Source organism: Chrysochloris asiatica, unplaced genomic scaffold, assembly GCF_000296735.1.
Source record: "Chrysochloris asiatica unplaced genomic scaffold, ChrAsi1.0 scaffold00085, whole genome shotgun sequence".
Taxonomy (NCBI): domain Eukaryota; kingdom Metazoa; phylum Chordata; class Mammalia; order Afrosoricida; family Chrysochloridae; genus Chrysochloris; species Chrysochloris asiatica.
Genome location: NW_006408603.1, coordinates 4,409,535 through 4,429,279, shown reverse-complemented (window position 1 = coordinate 4,429,279; position 19,745 = coordinate 4,409,535). Strand labels below are relative to the sequence as shown.

General features: G+C 37.4%; 1 protein-coding gene across 3 annotated transcripts in view; it reads right to left on the bottom strand.

Moving 5' to 3' along the window:
- Window positions 1–470: 470 nt before the first annotated feature.
- The window catches only part of ST7L (suppression of tumorigenicity 7 like), a 140,037-nt gene continuing 120,762 nt past the window's right edge, over window positions 471–19,745 (bottom strand). The window contains exons 12-14 of one of the 3 annotated variants that reach the window (XM_006865909.1): window positions 17,553–17,703; window positions 13,646–13,738; window positions 471–770 (exon numbers count right to left, since the gene is read on the bottom strand). In XM_006865909.1, coding sequence (XP_006865971.1) covers window positions 592–770; window positions 13,646–13,738; window positions 17,553–17,703 — 423 coding nt within the window. In that variant the 3' untranslated portion in view covers window positions 471–591. Of the gene's footprint in view, window positions 771–13,645; window positions 13,739–17,552; window positions 17,704–19,745 lie in introns of those variants that run through there. The other 2 variants (XM_006865911.1, XM_006865910.1) reach the window with 2 other exon arrangements.

Here is a 19,745-nt window from a genome sequence, read left to right as displayed (position 1 = left end):
TCCTCACTACTTTCTAGGTCAGGAAATGGGGGAAGCACTTTAAACCAAAGGGTGAAATGAAAATAAAAGTCTACAAATGGTTCTACACCCAACGTGGGGAGAAATCAAGAGGAATATGTAAATACAATAACAGAGAAACTCTGAGCAAAGAGGCACATTCCATACCCAGGACAAATGTCCCATTTTACCTACTTAGTCTCTGTCCTACATGCATTCTTGAATGTTCTGCAAATCCTTAGAAATAATTATTTCATTTACAAAAACAAAAATAAAGGAGTGTTTACAAAACAGGGAACTCTCTTTTTAAATGTCAAGGAAAATGCATTAATGTTAAAAGAGATTATTCTTTAACTGGTAGCAAGTGTTAGGTTTACCACCCAAACTGATCTACAAAGACAAATTTATATTGTTATAGCACTGCATCCTTGAAATACGTAAGCAACAGAAAGATAACTCAAATCACCAAAAACTTATGTTTGAAATATTTATGGCAGCAACTTTACAAAACAATTCCTGTGATTTAGTTAACAGATATATTCTGCCACCCAACTGGTTTAGCAAAGACAGATCATAGACGGCTTCTTGTGTGCCTTACAAATATTCTATACAAGTCCTTGAGATCATACTTACAGCTTTAGCAAAAACACCCATGATTTCAGGAAACTGGTGTGTGAGGAGGGCTAACATTGCTGTAGAAGAACACAGTCCTGCTGTAAAATGGATGAAAAAAGGAAGCTCTTTCTTTGGGTAAACAGAAACATGATGAAAAGCTGCAAAGGAAAAAAGGTAGAAATGGATTTTAGTTCAAGAATATAGTGTGAACCAATCTTAGTATTTTCAAATAAAATATAATTTTGAAAAATAAAAAGGAAATTAATTTTTGAATACAAGAACAAATAGTCCCTGACCAAGCAAGGTAGAGGAAAATTATTCATTATTTATTTGTACATCAACAGCATATCAATATAGCCAAATAACTGGGCTAGGGACTGGGAACAGAATGGTATACGGGAAAGAACATTGATTGTAAAGTCATGCTGATGTGGTTTTGAAAAAAGGTTTTGCTACTTATTAGTGTGTGAGTAAGTTGCAAAACAGTCTAGAAGTTGCTCTGGAGTTATGATAGACACTATAAGAATTTAATAAATGTAAGTTGTTACAATTTTTGCTCTTTGGGAGCTCAGAGTCTGGTATAGAGATTAATAAACAAACAAGTGCTTGGTGAGTTCCCAGAGCCATTAGTTAGTAGTTTGTTTTCCCATTTATTAATAAGTATTCTAAGTGTGCCATTTCATTGTTGTTGTTGTGTGCCATCAAGTTGGTTCTGATTCCCAGCGACCGTGTGATAGGGCTTCCAAGGCTAAATCTTTACAGGAGCAGAGAGTTTCATCTTTCGATGGAGCAGCTGGTGAATTTGAACTTGTGACCTTATGACTAGCAGTCCAGTGTGTAGTCCACAGCATTTCATGGAGTACTATAAAAATTGTACACAACCACAACCACCACCACTATCAAAACTGAACTGGAAAATGGAAGTCCTAGGATTCTGACTATAAATTAAGTCCATGTCATGCTTTACCACAATTACCCAGGTATTATTTTTCTAATGATTGGACATTTCAGTACCAGCACTAGTCAAATATTTATATCTTAGTTTTTGCTGTTTTTCTTTTATTTTTGTTGTTGAGAATTGCAGGGCAGCTAATTATTTTTTATGGTCCTTTTAGCCAAATTTCTCCTTTCTGTTGTTGTTGTTGTTAAGTACCGTGGAGTAGGTTCCGACTCATAGTGACCCTGCTTAGGGTTTCCAAGGCTGTAAATCTTTATGTGAGCAGAATGCCTCATCTAATCCTAGCCTCTATGCCTGCGATTATGGACCCATTTTGAAATGAGTTGCTAAGGAGTAAAGATTAAGGTGGGACTAAGGATTAAGGATGCCCCCACCTTAGTAGTGGGTGTGACTTAAGTCACCACCCTTACTTTACCATGGGGACAAGGTCTGATTTCAATTTAGAAGACTGCTTTGGAAAAGCTTGCTCTCTTGCCCTATCTTGCATCTGGCTCATTACATCTGATCTCCAGTTTGTGGGACTTTCAACCCATCACCTGCCTTGACTCACCAATCCTCCAGCCTAGTACACCAACAGACCTACCAATTTGGGTTTCTTAGCCCCAGAGATATGGGTGAGTAGACTCCTCCAGACTGATCTCTGAATTATGGACTTGGGACTTGTCAGCCTCCACAACTGCCTGAGTTGTTTCTTTTGACAACTGCGAGTTTTGTGAGACACTGCATTGTGATACAGAGCCCTGGGACTTGAGGGAGGGGAGGAGTGGTGACTGATATCAAGGGCTATGTTGCTGTTAAGCGCCATCGAGTAGGTTCCGACCCATAGCGACCCTGTACAGGGTTTCTGAGGCTACTAATCTTTACAGGAGCAGAAAGCTTCATCTTTCTCCCGTGGAGTGACTGGTAGTTTTGAACCTTAAGGTTCGCAGCCCCATTTGTAACCACTACGCTACCAGAGCTCCTTATCAAGGACTATGGAGGGGTGTAATATGTGGGAAAGGTCCAACAGTTGGGATATTTTTTAACTGTAAGGACCAGGCTTGTGTTCATCATTATAAAAGAAATTATTCACAGCTGAACATACATACACCATTCTCACCCTCTTTTCTGAATTTTATCTTATTTGAAATTTAAGGAGCCCTGGCAGCATAATGGGTTACAAGTTGGCTGTTACCTGCAAGGTTAGCAGTTTAAATCTACCAACTGCTCCTATGGTGAAAAATGAGACTTTCTGCTCCCACAAAGATTTACAGTCTCAGAAACACTATACAGGATGGCTATTAGTCTGAACCAATTCCACGGCATACAACCATCAACGCTGTACCATTTGAAATTTAAAAATTGTTTAACATTTGATAATTCAATGGAAATGAATCTATTATAGTGCTCAATAATATCGGTTATACTGTGAGCTTCATTTAGTCTAGGAAGTTGACTGTTCAGGGCTGGACACTAACCCAGAAATTTCTGATCTACTATCTTGCATAAGTAAGGGGTGACTAATTCAGTGTTGAATCAGGGCCAGCTAATAAATTTTATTTTTTTTTAAGTTAACAGTTCACGGAGAAGATTACATACACCTGTTTCCTTCAGGAGCTATGATAAAATTATATTCAAAAGCATATACCAAAAACTAAACTATTTTAAATTCCAGAGAATTTTTTTAAAAGTTAGAAACATTCAAAATTATAGACAATATTGTGATTTCAGCACCCAAAAAACCTGCAGCCGTTTAATCTCTCCCTGTCCCTTGAGAGGCCAACTTCCTCCAGCAAAACAAAAGAAAAAAATCCTGGTCTTTGAAAGACAGAGAACACATACTTATGTATGCCAATAGTTATTATTATGACAGTGAAAACTAACATTAAATTGCATACCACTTTATAGTTTACAAGGTATTTTAATTTATATTAGCTCACTCAAGTTTTCCAACAACGCTAAAAGATAAATAGCATCATTCTCATCTTATAAGGCTGAAAACTACATAGATTTCATAAAATAATTTCCTAAAATATGAGCTTTGTATACCATACGAGAGACCTAATTATTTCTTTTTGGATTGTTTTCTACAGATTCATTTGTCAATCATTGTTTGACTAACAATATAATGGATAACTAGTACAGAAACACTCCCTTGGAAGTAAGTTTAAATTTCATCACTGGCTTATAGAAAAAAAATTTATCAGGAGGCATAAAAGACAACAAAATAGCTATGTGGACTAGGGGAACAGTTCAAGTCTGAACTTATGAAATTCATAAGCAAATTCCAGAGTGCTGTTAAGTCATATCAAGGTTGAAGGAGAATTATAAACAAAAAAACATTCAGTACTCCCAGGTATTAGAACTCCATGTTATTAAAAATCTGTTCACTGTACCATAGATAGAAAAAAGCAAAAACAGTCTAACAATGTACAATACAATCAAACAAAACCTTAAGTATAACCCCCTCTCCAAACTCCTGGAATTTGTAAATGAGTAGCACCCCAGATGGAGTCAGAATTAATAGAGGCTGCCAAAAAGCAAATTGTCTGGTCTTGTAGGCTATGGCTCTGATAATACAAGTTAATATTCAGATGACTATGCTAAATTAATTTTATACTAGTTATTTGGGAGATGGGTACATTATTTTAGACAAAGTACATTACCATAATATAATATATTCTTGCCATTAATGTTCTACAATTAATGATTCATGCCTTTAGTTTAAAATATATTTGTTTATGTTAAAATGGAAAAACAGGAAGAACAACTGTCACCACCACCACCATCCTATGAAAGGAGAAGAAATTTCTCTAATGACCTAAGGGAGTGCAATGACTCTCAAGGATCTGCACTGGACTACGAACCATGAGGTCAGTGATTCATTAAGATTTACAGCCTCAGAAACCAAAATCAGGGTCACTAAGAGGTGGAACCTACTCCACGGTACTTAACATCAGTGACTTCCTGGTGTGGTACTGTAGCAGAAGCACTGGACTGTTAACCACAAGGTCGGCAGTTCAAACCCACCAGACACTCCTCAGGAACTCTATAAAGGGTCACCAGGAGTCAGAACCACCTTGACCACCTAAAGGAGTCATGGTCGCTCAATGGTTAAGCATTCAGGTTGGAAGTTTGAAACCCCCACAGGAGTCTTCAGGAGAAAGACCCAGGATTTGCTTCATAAAGATAACAGTCAAGAAAACCCTATGGGGTATTTCTACTCTGTTACATAGGAATTGACTCAATAGCACACAACAATAACCACCACCACCTCTTAATTGTCAAGCTTTATGAATTCTTCTCAATTATACAATAATACATAATTGATAAATATATTGTTGCTGTTGTTAAGAGCTATTGAGTTGGTCCTGACTCATAGCAACCCTGTATAGGGTTTCTGAGGCTGTAAATCTTTATAGGAGCAAAAAGCCTAATCTTTCTCCCATGGAACAGTTAGTAGTTTTGAACTGCTGTCCCTAAGATTTGCAGCACGATTCATAACCACTATTGCACTGGGCAAATCTGCTGCACAGGAACTTTTTAAAGTATTGAAGAGCAGAGATGTCAGCTTGAGGACTAGGGTGCGCCTGACCCAGGCCATTGTGTTTTCAATAGCCTCATATGGATGCGAAAGCTGGACAGTGAATAAAGAGGATCGTAGAAGAATTGATGCCTTTGAGTTGTGGTGTTGGAGGAGAATACTGAGGGTGCCATGGACTGCCAAAAGAACCAATAGATCTGTTTTGGAAGAAGTGCAGCCAGAGTGCTCCTTGGAGGCCAGGATGGCTAAGCTTCGTCTCTCCTACTTTGGACATGTAGTCCGGAGGAAACAATCGTTGGAGAAGGATGTCATGCTGGGTAGGGTGGAGGGTCAGAGAAAAAGAGGAAGACCTCCAACGAGATGGATCGGCCAGGTGGCATCATTGATGGACTCGGGGGTGGCAGCGGTGGTGAGGTTGGCCCAGGATCGAACATTGTTTCGTTCTGCTGTGCATGGAGTCGCTATGAGGCGGTTCCGACTCGATGGCACCTGACAACAACAACAACAACAATTGTAACCAGAACTCCTTCCCTCCCACCCCTTGTTGTTGTTAAGTGACATCGAGTCAATTCCGACTCATAGCAACCCTGTATAGGGATTCCAAGGAGCAGTTGGTGAGCTTGAACCACCAACCTTGCAGTTCAAATGACTTTGCAGTCTGATGCATTAGCCCACAGCGCCACAGCAGGACTCTACCTTCCACCGCTAGTAACCATCAAATAATGTTTCTTTTAGTATGAAAAGCTTTTCTTGAGTTTTACAATAGTGGTCTCATACAATATTTGTCCTTTTGTGAATGACTAATTGAACTCAGCATAATGTCCTCCAGGTTCATCTATCTATGTTATGAGGTGTTTTGCAGATTCATCGTTATTATTCAATGTTGTATAGTATTCCATTATGTGTATGTACCAAAGTTTATCTACTCTTCCATTAATGGCATGTTCTTCTTCATGTAATCCAGTTACTCAAATTATTTACTTATCATACCGACTGAATAAGTATGGTGAAAGGATACATTCCTGACACACACCTTTCCTGATTTTAAACCATTCAGTATCCCCTTAAAGTCCTGGTGTGGCTCTGTGGGATAATGTACTGGAACGATAGGTAAGTTAGAACTGCAAGGTCGGTGGTTCAAATTCACCAGCTGCTCCTTAGAAACACTATACACGGTTGCTATGAGTTGGAACCGACTCGATGGCACTTTACAACATCAATATCCCCTTATTCTGTAGGAACCGCTGCCTCTTTATCTATGTACAGGTTTCCTCATGAGCACAATTAAGTGTTCTGGAATTACTGTTTTTCACAATGTTATCCATAGTTTGTTATGATCCATACAATTGAATGCCTTTGCATAGTACATAAAGCACAAGTAAATGTCTTTCTGGTATTCTCTGCTTTCAGCCAAGATCTATCTGAAGTTAGCAATGAAACCCTCATCCATGTCCTCTTCTGAATCTGACTTGAATTACTGACAGCTTCTTGTTGATGTACTACTACAACCATTTTTAAATTATATTCAGCAAAAATTTACTTGCATATCATATTAGTGATAATGTTCTATGATTTCCACATTCCAATGGGTCACCTTTCTTTGGAATGTGCACAAATATAGAGCTCTTCAAATCGGTTGGCCAGGTAAATGTCTTCCATATTTCTTGGCATAGATGAGTGAGTGTCTCTAGCACTGCATCAGTTGTTTAAACATTTCAGTTTGTAGTCCTTCAATTTCTCGGGCTTTATTTTTTGCCAATGCCTTCATTGTAGCTTGGACTTCTTCCTTCAATACATTGGTTCTTGATAATGGGCTACCTCTTGAAATGATTATTTACCAATAGTTCATACACACATGGGTTTATTGCAAACAAAACATGTTTAAGCACTGGACTGTGAGCCACCCGGTCTGCAGTTCGATCCCACCAGCTTCTCTATGGGAGAAAGATAAAGGCTTTCTGCTCCCTTGAAAATTTGAAGTCCAGAAACCCTCTATGTGGTTACTATGAGTTGGAACAGATTTGATGGCAGTTAACAACAATGGCCATCAGTGGAAAGCTGCAGGCAACTTAGTCTTAGTCTCCTTAGGAGTCCTGGTTTGGTGCTGTGGTATAAAGCATTAGACTGTGAGATTGGTTTGAACTACAACGTTGGTGGTTCAAACTTACCAGTTGCTCCTTGGAAACCCTATACAGGGTTGCTGTGAGTCAGAACTGACTTGACAGCACTTAAAAACAACAACAAAGTCTAGTTTAGAGTAACTTCAAAAAAAAAAAAAGGTCCAATCAGAACTGTGGTTTCTCAGGTTATCTGCTATACCAATTAAAGTCAAGGCACAAAGGTCAGCTCAGAAGGTGACTGTTAACTAAAGTGGTAATCTTGATAGAATTAGTACTTAGTAGGAAGAAGTTTTAAGATAATTGAGAACTATATTGGTAAAAAAAAAAAAAAAAAGCCCGGAAATTAGCATTGAGGAATTGTTTTCTACTACAACAAATCAGCTGCTTATTCTTTGAGGGTAGCAAGGACTGTCCTATGAGAGTTTCATCTGGAAACCTTACATTATTCTATCAACAACTTTACCAACATTCCTAATGTTGCCCATTTTAGATTTCTGTTTATTCCCCAAACTCAAAGAACATTTTAAAAAGGGAGTTATCTGAGTCCCTCCAGGATATCAAAGCTGCCACTTTGACATGGTATTAATTGAGAGCACACAGACTTCTTTGGGGGAAGAAAACGTCACCTTCAGAAGTGTATAGACCTTGAGAGACTTCTAGCAAGATGGTGTACTAGACAGACATGCTGTACCAACCCTCTACAACAAAGATATGGAAAGAAAATGAAACAGACAGATAATCCTGGAACCCTGAGCTTCAGAGGAAAGGTTAGAGACGGGGAATGGGTGCTTACTGGGAGGAGAAGTTGAGCAAAGGTAGCAAAAAAAGGAAACTGATTGGTGAACACACTCCCAGCTAGATGCAGCTCAGCCATCTTGAACTTCTGCTGGCAGCTTTGGAGAGAGACAGATAGTGACCTGGTGGCATAGATTCACATGGGTGATGGAAAAGAAGACAGAAACTAAGCCCACACAGCCTAACCACAATTGTACCCTCTGCAGATCCACCCAGTGGGCAAGAGCCAATACCAGCTTTTATACCTCCTGATTAACACTAACAGCAGCCAACACCAGCCAAACCCACCCTAAACTGAGCTGCACTAATGGTGAACCAAGAACGGCTTCCATTCCCCATACATACTCACCAGGAGACAGCTGGGGAGAGCTTAAGAAAACACCAACAAACAATCATCAGTTAAATACAAATACAATGACACAAGAATGTCTCTGAGACAACAGAAAATTTTAGTTCACATGAAGAAACAAGACAGAGTGACTCAACCAAGATACAGAGCCAGAAAACATTGCTGAAGAAGAAAAGATAATGGAACTACCTGAGAAAGAATTCAAAAGAATGATATTTATGTCTCTTCAAAGATTGACAGCAAGATCAAGGAAAGCAAGAACACAGAAAAAACTTTAGAAGAATTCAGAAAAAACACTACAAGGACAGACAAAATTAATGTAAACTTTGAAACAATACAAAACTTGCAATTAGAAATCCAGAAGATTAATACTAAGGTTTCAGAAATGAACAATACATTGAAAGGGCAAAGGAGTAGATTTGAATCAATGGGAGCCACAATTAATGAACGTAAAGATAAATCTCTTAGTACTAGAAAGTTAGAATAACAATCAGAAAAAAGATTGAAAAAAATCCAAAGAAAGCCTAAGATTTATGTGGGACACTATCAAAAGAATAACTTACAGGTTGTTGGAACTTGAGAACAGGAAGGTAGGACAAAAAAGCACAGAGAAAATTGAAGAAAACTTTCCTAACCATGAAAGATGAGAAGATAACCATTCAAGAAGCTGAATGAACCCCAAGCAGGACAGATTCCCAAAGAAAATCACCAAGACATATCATAATCAAACTTTCCCAAACCAAAGACAAGACAAGAGTCATGAGAGCAGCTCGGAAAAAACAAAAAATTACTACAAAGGAGAACCAATAAAACTAAACTCTGATCTCTCAGCAGAAAGTCTCCAGACAAGAAGGCAATGAATGGCATACAAAATTCTAAAAGAAAAAAAAAAAAAAAAAATGCCAACCAAGAATCATGTATCCAGCAAAAGTGTCCCTCAAATATGACAGCAAAATTAGGGCCTTTCCAGATAAACAGAAATGAATAGAATTTGTAGTAACCAAACTAATTTGACAAGAAATCTGAACGATGTCCTTTGGACTGAGAACCAACAATAGCAGACAACAACCTGAGATTAACATATATGACAATACTACCCAGAAATCAATCCAGTTATGTTGTTGTCATCAAGTGCTTTTCAGTCATTTCTGCAAATGCTTTATAGGATTTCTGAGGCTGTAAATCTTTGTGAGAGCAGAAACCTTCATCTTTTCACCCCAATCCAGATACATTGTTGTTGTTAAATGCCTTCAAGTCAGTTCTGACTCATAGCGACCCCATATAGAGTTTCTGAGGAGCTGGTGGCTTTGAACTGCCAACCCTGTAGTTTGTAGTTCAGTGCTGGTCTTACAACACCACAGCAGGAATCCACATGTAGAAGTCTCTATCAGTTGGAACTAACCCGATAGCACCTCACAAGGTTTGTTCCAACTCATAATGACCCAATGCACAACAGAATGAAACACTGCCTTACAAGACTTAAAATAAGGAACCAGAGACACCAATTTATAGCGAAGGAAACTACAAAACAAAAAGAGGGAATAGTATAGAAACAGAACTTCCAAATGGCAATGAAGTCAAACAGATTTTGAGATAAAACAGACAGTTTTAAAAAGGGAAATAATTAATAAATTATTATTTCTAAAAGAAAATGAACACATCTTCACATAAAAAAAAAAAAAAAGAGGAAAATTAGAAGTGTATAGACCTAGATGGAGGATATGGTGAGAAACAATTGTTTGACATTTTGACAGTTTTATTCAACAAAGATTTATATGATTTTATAGCAATACTTTGTGACATATTTATGTGTGTGTATATGTATCTCCACTAAAGATACTGTCATTAAGTCAATTCCAACTCATAGCAACTCTATATGATGTTTCTAAGGCTGTAACTCTTCATGAAAGCAGAAGGCCTCATCTCTCTTCTGTAGAGTGGTTGGTGGGTTTGAACTGCAGACCTTGCAATTAGCAGTCTGGTGCTTATCTAACAGCACTACCAGAGCTCCTAACCCACTGTTTATCTATGAGTCTTTCCATTAATTGGTATGTAGCCTAGGAGTTTGGAGTAGGGTAAGCAGTTTCTTGAGTACGTACATTGTGCTAGGCATATTTTACTAGAACAAAATAATGACTTTTAGTAACAAACAACATTTCTTGAGTATTAAATTTTGTGATAAATGTTACAGAGACAAAATAACAATAAGGAGAGTTCTGGTCCTCAAGGCATTTACAATCTAAAAGGGAAGATTAATAATATTGTGCTGGAAGATGAGTCCCTTTAGTTGCAAAGCTTAGGTTGGAAAGACTCAGTGGGCACAACAATGAACCTGAGCACACGAACAATGGTGAAGATGATGGTTTTGGTCGGTTTTACATGGGTCACTATGAGTAGAGGTTGCCACGAGTCAGCATTAACTTGATGACAACTATCATTTTTTCAGAGGATCAGATATCATTTATTGTTTTGTATCTCACTTCTGTTACTTGTATGGGTATCATCTTTTAAATTTCACTGTGTTGAAAATGTACATAAAACACATGGACAATTCAGTAACACTGACTACACTATTCAAAACCTAAATAAACAAAAGGGAAGACTGAGAAGTACATAAAGCACTTAGAGAGTTCACAGAAAGAAGAGTTCACTTATCCCAAAGGATAAAAGAAACACCCTGGAAGAAAATTATTTAGCCTATTCAATCTACCAAAAATTCTCCTAAATTTTCATCGAATTATTTTTTCAGTTTGATGGTTTTAAAACTGCAACATTACTTCTTAAATTCACTTCTAATGATACAGTATCGTAAAAACGGTAGCACAGGTTTATGTCATTCATACAAGGAAACTTGCAGCATGCCTACTTACTTCTTGGTTAAATCATAAGAAGAAAGGTTAAGTGTAAATTTTGGGGTCCCTGGGTGGCACAAACAGTTAAACACTTAATGAGTAGTGGAAAGGTTAGCTGTTGGAACCCACCCAGAGGCCTTGGGAGACAGATCTGGTGATCTACTTCTGGAAGGTCACGGCCTACAGAGCAGTTCTACTCTGTACACAAAGGGTTGCAATGAGTAGGAATCGACTCTGGCAACTATGACAAACAGAAGTTATTTAGATATATTTGGTTTCTTGAAGGTGAGCGCTATGTAGAAAAACTTACAGCAATCATGTTGTTGTTTGTTGTAAAGTGCCATCAAGTCAATTTTTGACTCATAGGAACCTTGTACAGGTTTTACAAGGAGCAGCTGGTGGGTTTGAACTGCTGACCTTGTAGTTCACAGTCCTGTGTTTATCTTACAGTGCCACACCAGAAGTCCACAGCAATTATAACCTTACATATTTCTTATTCTCTTCCCAGCTCCTTGATTGTTCTTTTTAGGATCAGGATATAGGCACTCCAATTTCATTCTTCTTTTTCAAGATTGTTTTGGCTGCTCTGGGTTCTTTACCTTCCAATATAAATTTTATGGTAAACGTGTATTTGTCAATTTTAATTAAAAGTTTGCTGGAATTTTGGTAGGTTTTATATTCAATCTATAGATCAATAGGGGGGAAACTGCTACCTAAGTAATACTGGATCTTCCAATCCATCCATTAACATAGAATGCCTTTACCTTTATTTGGATTTACTTTCATTTCTCTCAGAAATATTTTTAGTTCTTAGTGTACACGTTTTTGTAAAAGTGACTCCTAAATAATTTGTTCTTTTTGATGCTACTATGATTAGAAATTTCTTAATTTCATTTTCTGACTGTTCATTGCTAGTATATAGGTATACAAATGATTTTTTATATTGACCTTATATCCTACAACCTTGCTGAGCTTGTTTATTAATAGATTCTAATAGTATTTTTGTGAATTTGTTAGAATTTTCTACATAGTCATTTATGAAAAAAAAATTTACTTCTTTCTTTACAATATGAATATTTCTCTTTCTTGCCTGATTGCACTGTCCAGAGCCTTCAGAATAATACTGAGGTGAAAGGAGACATTCTTGTATTCTTGATCTTAGGGAAAAAACATTTAGTCTTTTACCATTAAGTCTGATGCTGTTGTTGTTGTTGTTGTTAAGTGCTGTTGAGTCAGTTCCGACTCATAGCGACCCTGTATAGGGTTTCCAAAGAACAGCTGGTGAGCTTGAACCACCAACCTTCTGGTTCAAAACAACTTTGCAGTCCAGTGCATTACCCTACAGCACCATACCAGGACTTCATGTCTGATGTTAGCTTGTTGTTGTTGTTGTTAAGTGCCGTCGAGTCGGTTCCGACCCATAGCGACCCTGTACAGGGTTTCCGAGGGTGTAAATCTTTACGGGAGTAGAAAGCCTCATCTTTCTCCCGCGGAGCGGCTGGTAGTTTCGAACCGCTGACCTTAAGGCTCGCAGCCCGATTCGTAACCACTACGCGCTAGATACCCTTTATCAGGATAAGGAAATTCCCTTCTATTCATAGTCTGTTGAGAAGTGTTTTGTTAGTTTTTTTGGTTGTGTGTATTTGTCTTCTGTTTATCATGAAGACATACAGGATTTTGCCAAATGGTTTTTCTGTAACTATTGTCTTCTGTTTTATCATTATGTTATATTATATTATTTTCAGATGTAAACCAACCTTGAATTAGGGTGGTAAAACCCACTTGGTCATAGTAAACCCTTTTTATATGTTGTTGGATTATGTTTGCTAATATTTTCTTAAGGATTTTGGTATCTATTTTCATGAGAGGCAGTGTTCTATAGTTTATATTCTTTTAATGTCTTTGCTTGGTGTTGGTAATACTGGTCTCACAGAATGTGTTGGCAAGTGCTCCCTCTACCTCTACTTTTTGAAAGTTTGTCAAGAATTGTTACTATCTCTTTTTAAATGTTTGTAAAATGATTGCTCTTTTTAATATTCTTATCTTTGTGTCTCCAATCCCATCTAGCACAGTGTTTTGTTGTTGTTAAGTGCTGTTGGGTTGGCTCTGACTCATGGCGACCCTGTATAGGGTTTCCGAGGCTTTACATCTTTGCAGAAGCAAAAAGTCTCATCTTTCTCTCGAGGAGCAGCTGGTGGGTTAGAACCGCTGAACTTGTGGTTAGCAGTCCAGTGTTTATCCTAAAGATCATACTGTTTTACTCAATAAATATTTAGAAATCAACTAAATTATTCAATAGCATCCTAGAAATGGCTAAAATAATATTTAAAGACTGTCCTGAATTTCAACCAAAGACACTTTAAAAATGAAGAGCACTATAAAAAACAAACTCACAACTACTTTTAAGTTTATGAAAATGGAAGTATATTTACTTACTGGGTAACAGTTCTCTATCAGCAGTCTCTGTGCAGCTGGGGTAGGGGTAAAATAGATGGCCTTTCTCTAAAGGGTAGGGAATCATTCTAAAAGCTGAGGGAAAAAATACAAATGTTGACACTCAGTTCTGTCTCATTTATTACCAGTCTATATAACAGATCAAAGCTATTTTCGAGACATTTTTATAAAATTTTCACATAGTACTTTTAAAAAGACAGGTACTTAGATTCAAGAAACAAAGTGAACAAAAGAACAAATAAGAGGAAGAATAAGATTTATTTAGAGAATAATGAATGTTCTAGTTTGACTGGAAGAAAACTAAAGGAGTGATGGATGATCCGACTGGCTGGGTCCTTCTTTGCTTCAGTCTCCTCATTATAAACACAGTAGATAATTCCCTGGGTATGAATTCCACTTCTTACAGTTAACTTCATAAAACTACAATGTGTATAACTGGCAACCTGAAATTATTGGCAACCTGAAAGAGTTCTCAATGTCTACTAACAATGTATGTGAAATTTACCAAGATTTTCAATGAGCTGAGTTTAATCTAGTTTAGGAATCAGAAAAATATGGATATTTGGCCAAATCTAGCCTATTTGTTTTTGTAAATAAAGCTTTATTGGAACAAAGCTACATAAATTCATTTATATAGTATATAAAACTGCTTTTATATTACAAAGCATGTTGAATAGTTGTGATAGAGATTTAATGGACCACAAAGCCTAAAGTATTTATGATTTGGCTATTTTCAGGAAAAGTTTGCTAAGCCTTGGTCTAGATTAACAACAACTCTTGCGGATTTCTGAAAGAAGAAATATCACTATGAGTGGAAAACCAACTCTTTGGCAAAGGGTATAGGCTTTTTTGGTTATTGATCTATTCATCTAGCTAAGTCCTCTTCAATACTGTATTAAGATTTTTGTTTCTCCTTAAGTATTTGGTTCTACAAACTTTTGTAAAAATATAGGTTTTATTTTGTTACACAAAATAGTGATTCCTCAAGAGTCAACAGAGCAAATCAGGGATAACTCTAAGAAACTACCCACTAAGATGATTATTCGTAAAATACAGTACAAATCACATACTTAATGAAAACTTCCTAAGTGCCAAGTGGAAGAGTAAACATTTTAAACATACACAGGAAAAATTAGATTGAATATTTGATTTTGAGGAGTTGTAGGACAAAGAACTTGAATTAGCCTTTGTCCCAGGTACTATAAAAATAACCTTGGGATTTGCCAGTGATCAAGGTTCTTTTTTTTACATCTAAGACAGTGGTCTTAGGCAAACAACTGGGGGCTATGTAGACCCCACCTGTCAGTTAACCTTTGAAGGGGGGGGGGCATGTTGCAATGAATCATGCATACTCATGGTTTCAATCAACCATGGCCAGGAATTGAGGCCCAATCATGCATACACATTATTATAAAAGGCCCTGAACCCCAAAGCAGTTGGGTTTCTGTAAAGGTAGAGAATGCCCATGCACAGGAGAAGGTATGGCATGTTCCTGGGGACAACTGGAGGCCTTCTGGGCTGGGCCTGATGTGATTCTTTGGTTAAAATAAATGGATCAATGTAAGTATAAGTAGGCTCTGTGAATTCTATGAGTCATTCTAGGGAATTATCAAACCCACTGGGGGCAGTGAGAGCCAGTAAGGGGGATGAAGGACAGAGTCCTAACTTGTGAAGGCCTAGTTCTGTCTGAGTAGAGGTCAGAGAAAGGCTGTGTGGGTAGTCCATCTCAAAGGAAAAAGGCCTTTTAACTTGTAAGTTCTGAACTAACTCCAGGGTGGTTAAGGTCAGAGAGAAAAAGTGTCATGTGGGTGGCTAGTATCAAGATAATGGAGAAGTGTTAGAGTAGAGATATGCATTCATGTCACATTTGAAGAATCAACCTTATGACAATTTTTTTAAACGAAGGAGCTTATACCCTCCTAGAAATAAAGCACATTGCCATTCAAGTCCTCAAGTATGTAATCCAAGCTTTATTAATCTTTATATGATCAATGTCAAGCACAGTGTCTGACCCATACTAAATGGTTAATGAAGAGGTTCCCAAATTTTCTTGCTTCAAGGATGCATGGTATCTTTAATGTCTCAGTAAGTTTTAAATGGTGCTCCTAAGCTGAAAGAAATAGCTACAGCTTCTGTTTACTAAGTTGTTGTTAAGTGCCATTGAGTTGGTTCCGACCCATAGTGGCCCTGTATAGGGTTCCCAAGGAGCAGTTGGTGAACTTGAACTGCTGACCTTGAGGTTCAAACTGACTTTGCAGTCCAACGCATTAACCTGCAGTGTCACACTAGGACTCCAATTATTAAGTAGAAAGTCTAACTAACGTAAAAAGTTTATGTCCAACAACTTGTTGTTGTTGTTGTTGTTGGTAAGTACCGTGGAGTTGGTTCTGACTCATAGTGTGACCCTGCACAGGGTTTCCGATGCTGTAAATCTTTACAGGAGCAGAACGCCTCATCTTTCTCCTGCGGAACCACTGGTAGTTTCGAACTGCTGACCTTGAGGTTGGCAGCTGGACTCGTAATCACTATGCTACCAGAGCTCCTAGGAGTCATTAAAAAAGAAAAAACAACACTAAAGTTGAAAGAAAAAAATAATTTTCTTATTTCATTCTTAAATGATTATCATTGTCTACTAATGGGATGTAGGAACCTGTTGGGCACTACCCAGCTCTCTGACCTTGAAATCACTGTTATCCTCACTCTACACTGATTTTTGACTAGTGTTTCTTTTTATCATGTTGTTGTTTTTAAGTGCCATAGAGTCGATTCCGACCCATAGCAGCCCTGTATAGGGTTTCCAAGGAGCGACTAGTGAGCTTGAACCACTGACCTTACAGTTCAAACGGCTTTGCAGTCTGGTGCATTAGCCCACAGCGCCACACCAAGCCATTGTTGTTGTTGTTGTTAAGTGCCATTGAATCGGTTCCGACCCATAGCGACCCTGAACAGGATTTCCGGGGCTGTAAATATTTATGGGAGCAGAAGGCCTCATCTTTCTCCCGCGGAGCAGCTGGTAGTTTCAAACTGTTGACCTTGTGGTTCGCAGCCTGATTCGTAATCACTACGACTACCAGAGCTCCACACCAGGCCATAGCAACTAACAAAACCCCCAGCTTTGTAAAGCTATGATAACAGTGAATAAAACAGAGAACAGCCTAATGTTAAAACTGTGATCTATGCCACGCTAAAAGTTTGAGTGGTATCTGACAGCTATCCGAAATTGCTATGTTTCCACTGAAAATTTAAAATATTCCATAATTAAAAATATCTTAAGAATTTTCTGTGAGGCTTTTATAACAAAAACTTTGCACTTCATTACAAAGTTTAGGGACCAATAGGGTTAATCAATTTTAATGAATGAGCATTAAATTCATTTTTGAATTTTTACTAATAGCTGTGGTATACTTTTAAAGAGAATTGTAATATATTTTGATTTAGCATCTTTACCTATTTGGTAATTATAAGTTACAAATAAATGATCTAGTAGGTAGTTCAAAATAGTTCAATTTTTAAAGTATTAGAAAAATAGCTCAACCACATAAAAAAAGTTATAAACTAAAGGACTGATAAATTTGCATGTTTTCCTTACAAATACATAACTCAAATGAACATATTTTATTATAGTACATTAAGCAATGTATACTATACCATATACAATATTACATATGGTATTGGCAGACTACCATAAGTTTTTCATTCTGCTTTTCTTTAATGTGGTATCAATATAAATACATTAAACATTTCCACCAATAAAACAAATATACCAGCACTGAATTCACTTTGAAACCAATCGGAACAAAAAAATCCTTATGGAAACTCAGACAATCTCATTAAAGACCACTGCTTGTGAATGCAATGATTCCTGTTACATTTGGAAAAGAATACTTACTGCCTTCCCAGGTACACTGTAACAGATTAAGAGCACCTTCTATTCGCTTCCAGTGCTGAAGATGGTAGAAAGCATAGGCAATTGCTTCACTATCGCCCCGTTTCAGAATGTGTTCTGGAGGTAAAATCAGACTTTTCATCTCTAGCAAATACTGGAAAAATAACACACACAACAACAAAAATAAGAAAAAGAAAATTATGTTAATAATTCAGACACTCACAAAAATGTAGACTCAAGATGCTATAGAGTAAAACTGGATTTAAAAACTTATACTACAATACATGAAATGGCATAAAAAGCCTACTGATAACATATATGTTATATAGACAAATTCCAAAGGCCAGAACATTCTTATACGTGAAAATAAATGGTTTGTTAAATAGATCAAAGAAACTGAGGCTGAGGACATAAGAAGACCTACTCATATTTATGTAAGGAGCTCTCGTAGCATAGTGGTTACGAATCAGGCTGCGAACCGCAAGGTCAGCAGTTGAAAACTACCAGCTGTTCTGCGGGAGACAGATGAGGCTTTCTGCTCCCGTAAAGATTTACAGCCTCGGAAACCCTGTACAGGGTCGCTATGAGTCTGAACCGACTCCACAGCACGTAACAACAACTCATATTTATTTATTTTTTCCAAAAGAGAACTAAATATAAAATTATAAAATTCAATTTTGGAACACCTGGTGGCAATAATTTTTCCCTCTTATTCTCATTCTATAGGGGAAGAAACTTATATTGTAAAAAATTAATAGTTACTGAGTTGTTGTTGTTACGTGCTGTGGAGTCGGTTCAGACTCATAGCGACCCTGTACAGGGTTTCCGAGGCTGTAAATCTTTACGGGAGCAGAAAGCTTCATCTTTCTCCCGTGGAACAGCTGGCAGTTTCGAACTGCTGACCTTGCGGTTTGCAGCCCGATTCGTAACCACTATGCTACTTTGTTAAGTGCCAGAGCTGTCCTATAGGGCTTCCATGGCTGTAATTTTGGGGTGTGAACATGGGGTAGGGAGCTATTTTGTTGTTGTTGTTAAGTGCCATCGAGTCGGGTCCGACCCATAGCGACCCTGTACAGGGTTTCCGAGGGTGTTGTAAATCTTTACGGGAGTAGAAAGCCTCATCTTTCTCCCGCGGAGCGACTGGTAGTTTCGAACCGCTGACCTTAAGGTTCGCAGCCCGATTCGTAACCACTATGCTATATAGGGGTAGACATAAAGAGTTAGGATTAGGACTATGACTAGGTCTAATTAGGGTTATGGTTAGGACTAGGGTTAGTGTTAGGGGTAGGGATTGGGCTATAGCTAAGAGTAAAGCTTGGTCTAGTTTGAGAGTTACAGTTAGGTTTATTTTTTATTTTTTTCTTGAAGTTGATTAGATTTTTCCTTTATTTGGAAATTCTGAAATAACATTATTCCTTCTATTTACTTAGTTTTGTTGTTGCAAACTGGTATCTCTTGTTTCCTATTTTCCATCTTGTAGGTTTGTTTTAGTTTGAATACTTTTATATCTGGGTTGAGTTCTAGGTGATACTGTCATGTATGTTGGTCTCAGGTTGTTGTCTGTTGTTGTTGGTTGTCTGTCCAAAGAGCTTTTAGTAATACTTTGTAAGGTTAATCTAGTTTTTGCAAATTCTTTTAATTTCTGTTCATCTGGAAACTTCCTAATTTTGCTGTCATATTTGATGAACAATTTTGTTGAATATATGATTATTGGTTGCCAATTTTTTTCTTTCAAAGTTTTATATATGTCATCCCATTGTCTTCCTGCCAGCATAGTTTCTGTTGAGAAATCAGAGCTTAGTTCTATTAGTTCTCTTTATAGATAACTTTAGTTTTTCCTGAACCGATTTCAGGATTTTCCCCTTGTCTTTGGTTTTAAACTTTATTATAATATATCTTGGTGATTTTCTTTTTGCATTCTATTCCGTTTAGAGTTCATTTAACTTTTTTTTTTTTTTAAAGGTTTTTATTGTGGATTGAGTGAAAGTTTACAGAGCACATCATCAGTTTCACATTCAGCAATTCATATAGCTTGTTTCATTACATTGATTATAATCCCCTCCATATACCATCAGTTAAAAGTATTTCTCTTTATCCACTTTAGCTTTTTTTAAAAAAACACACAAACAAAAAAACCCACTTAGGCATATATAATAAATTACATCTCCAAAGGGCACATTCTGCAAGTCTGCTCCT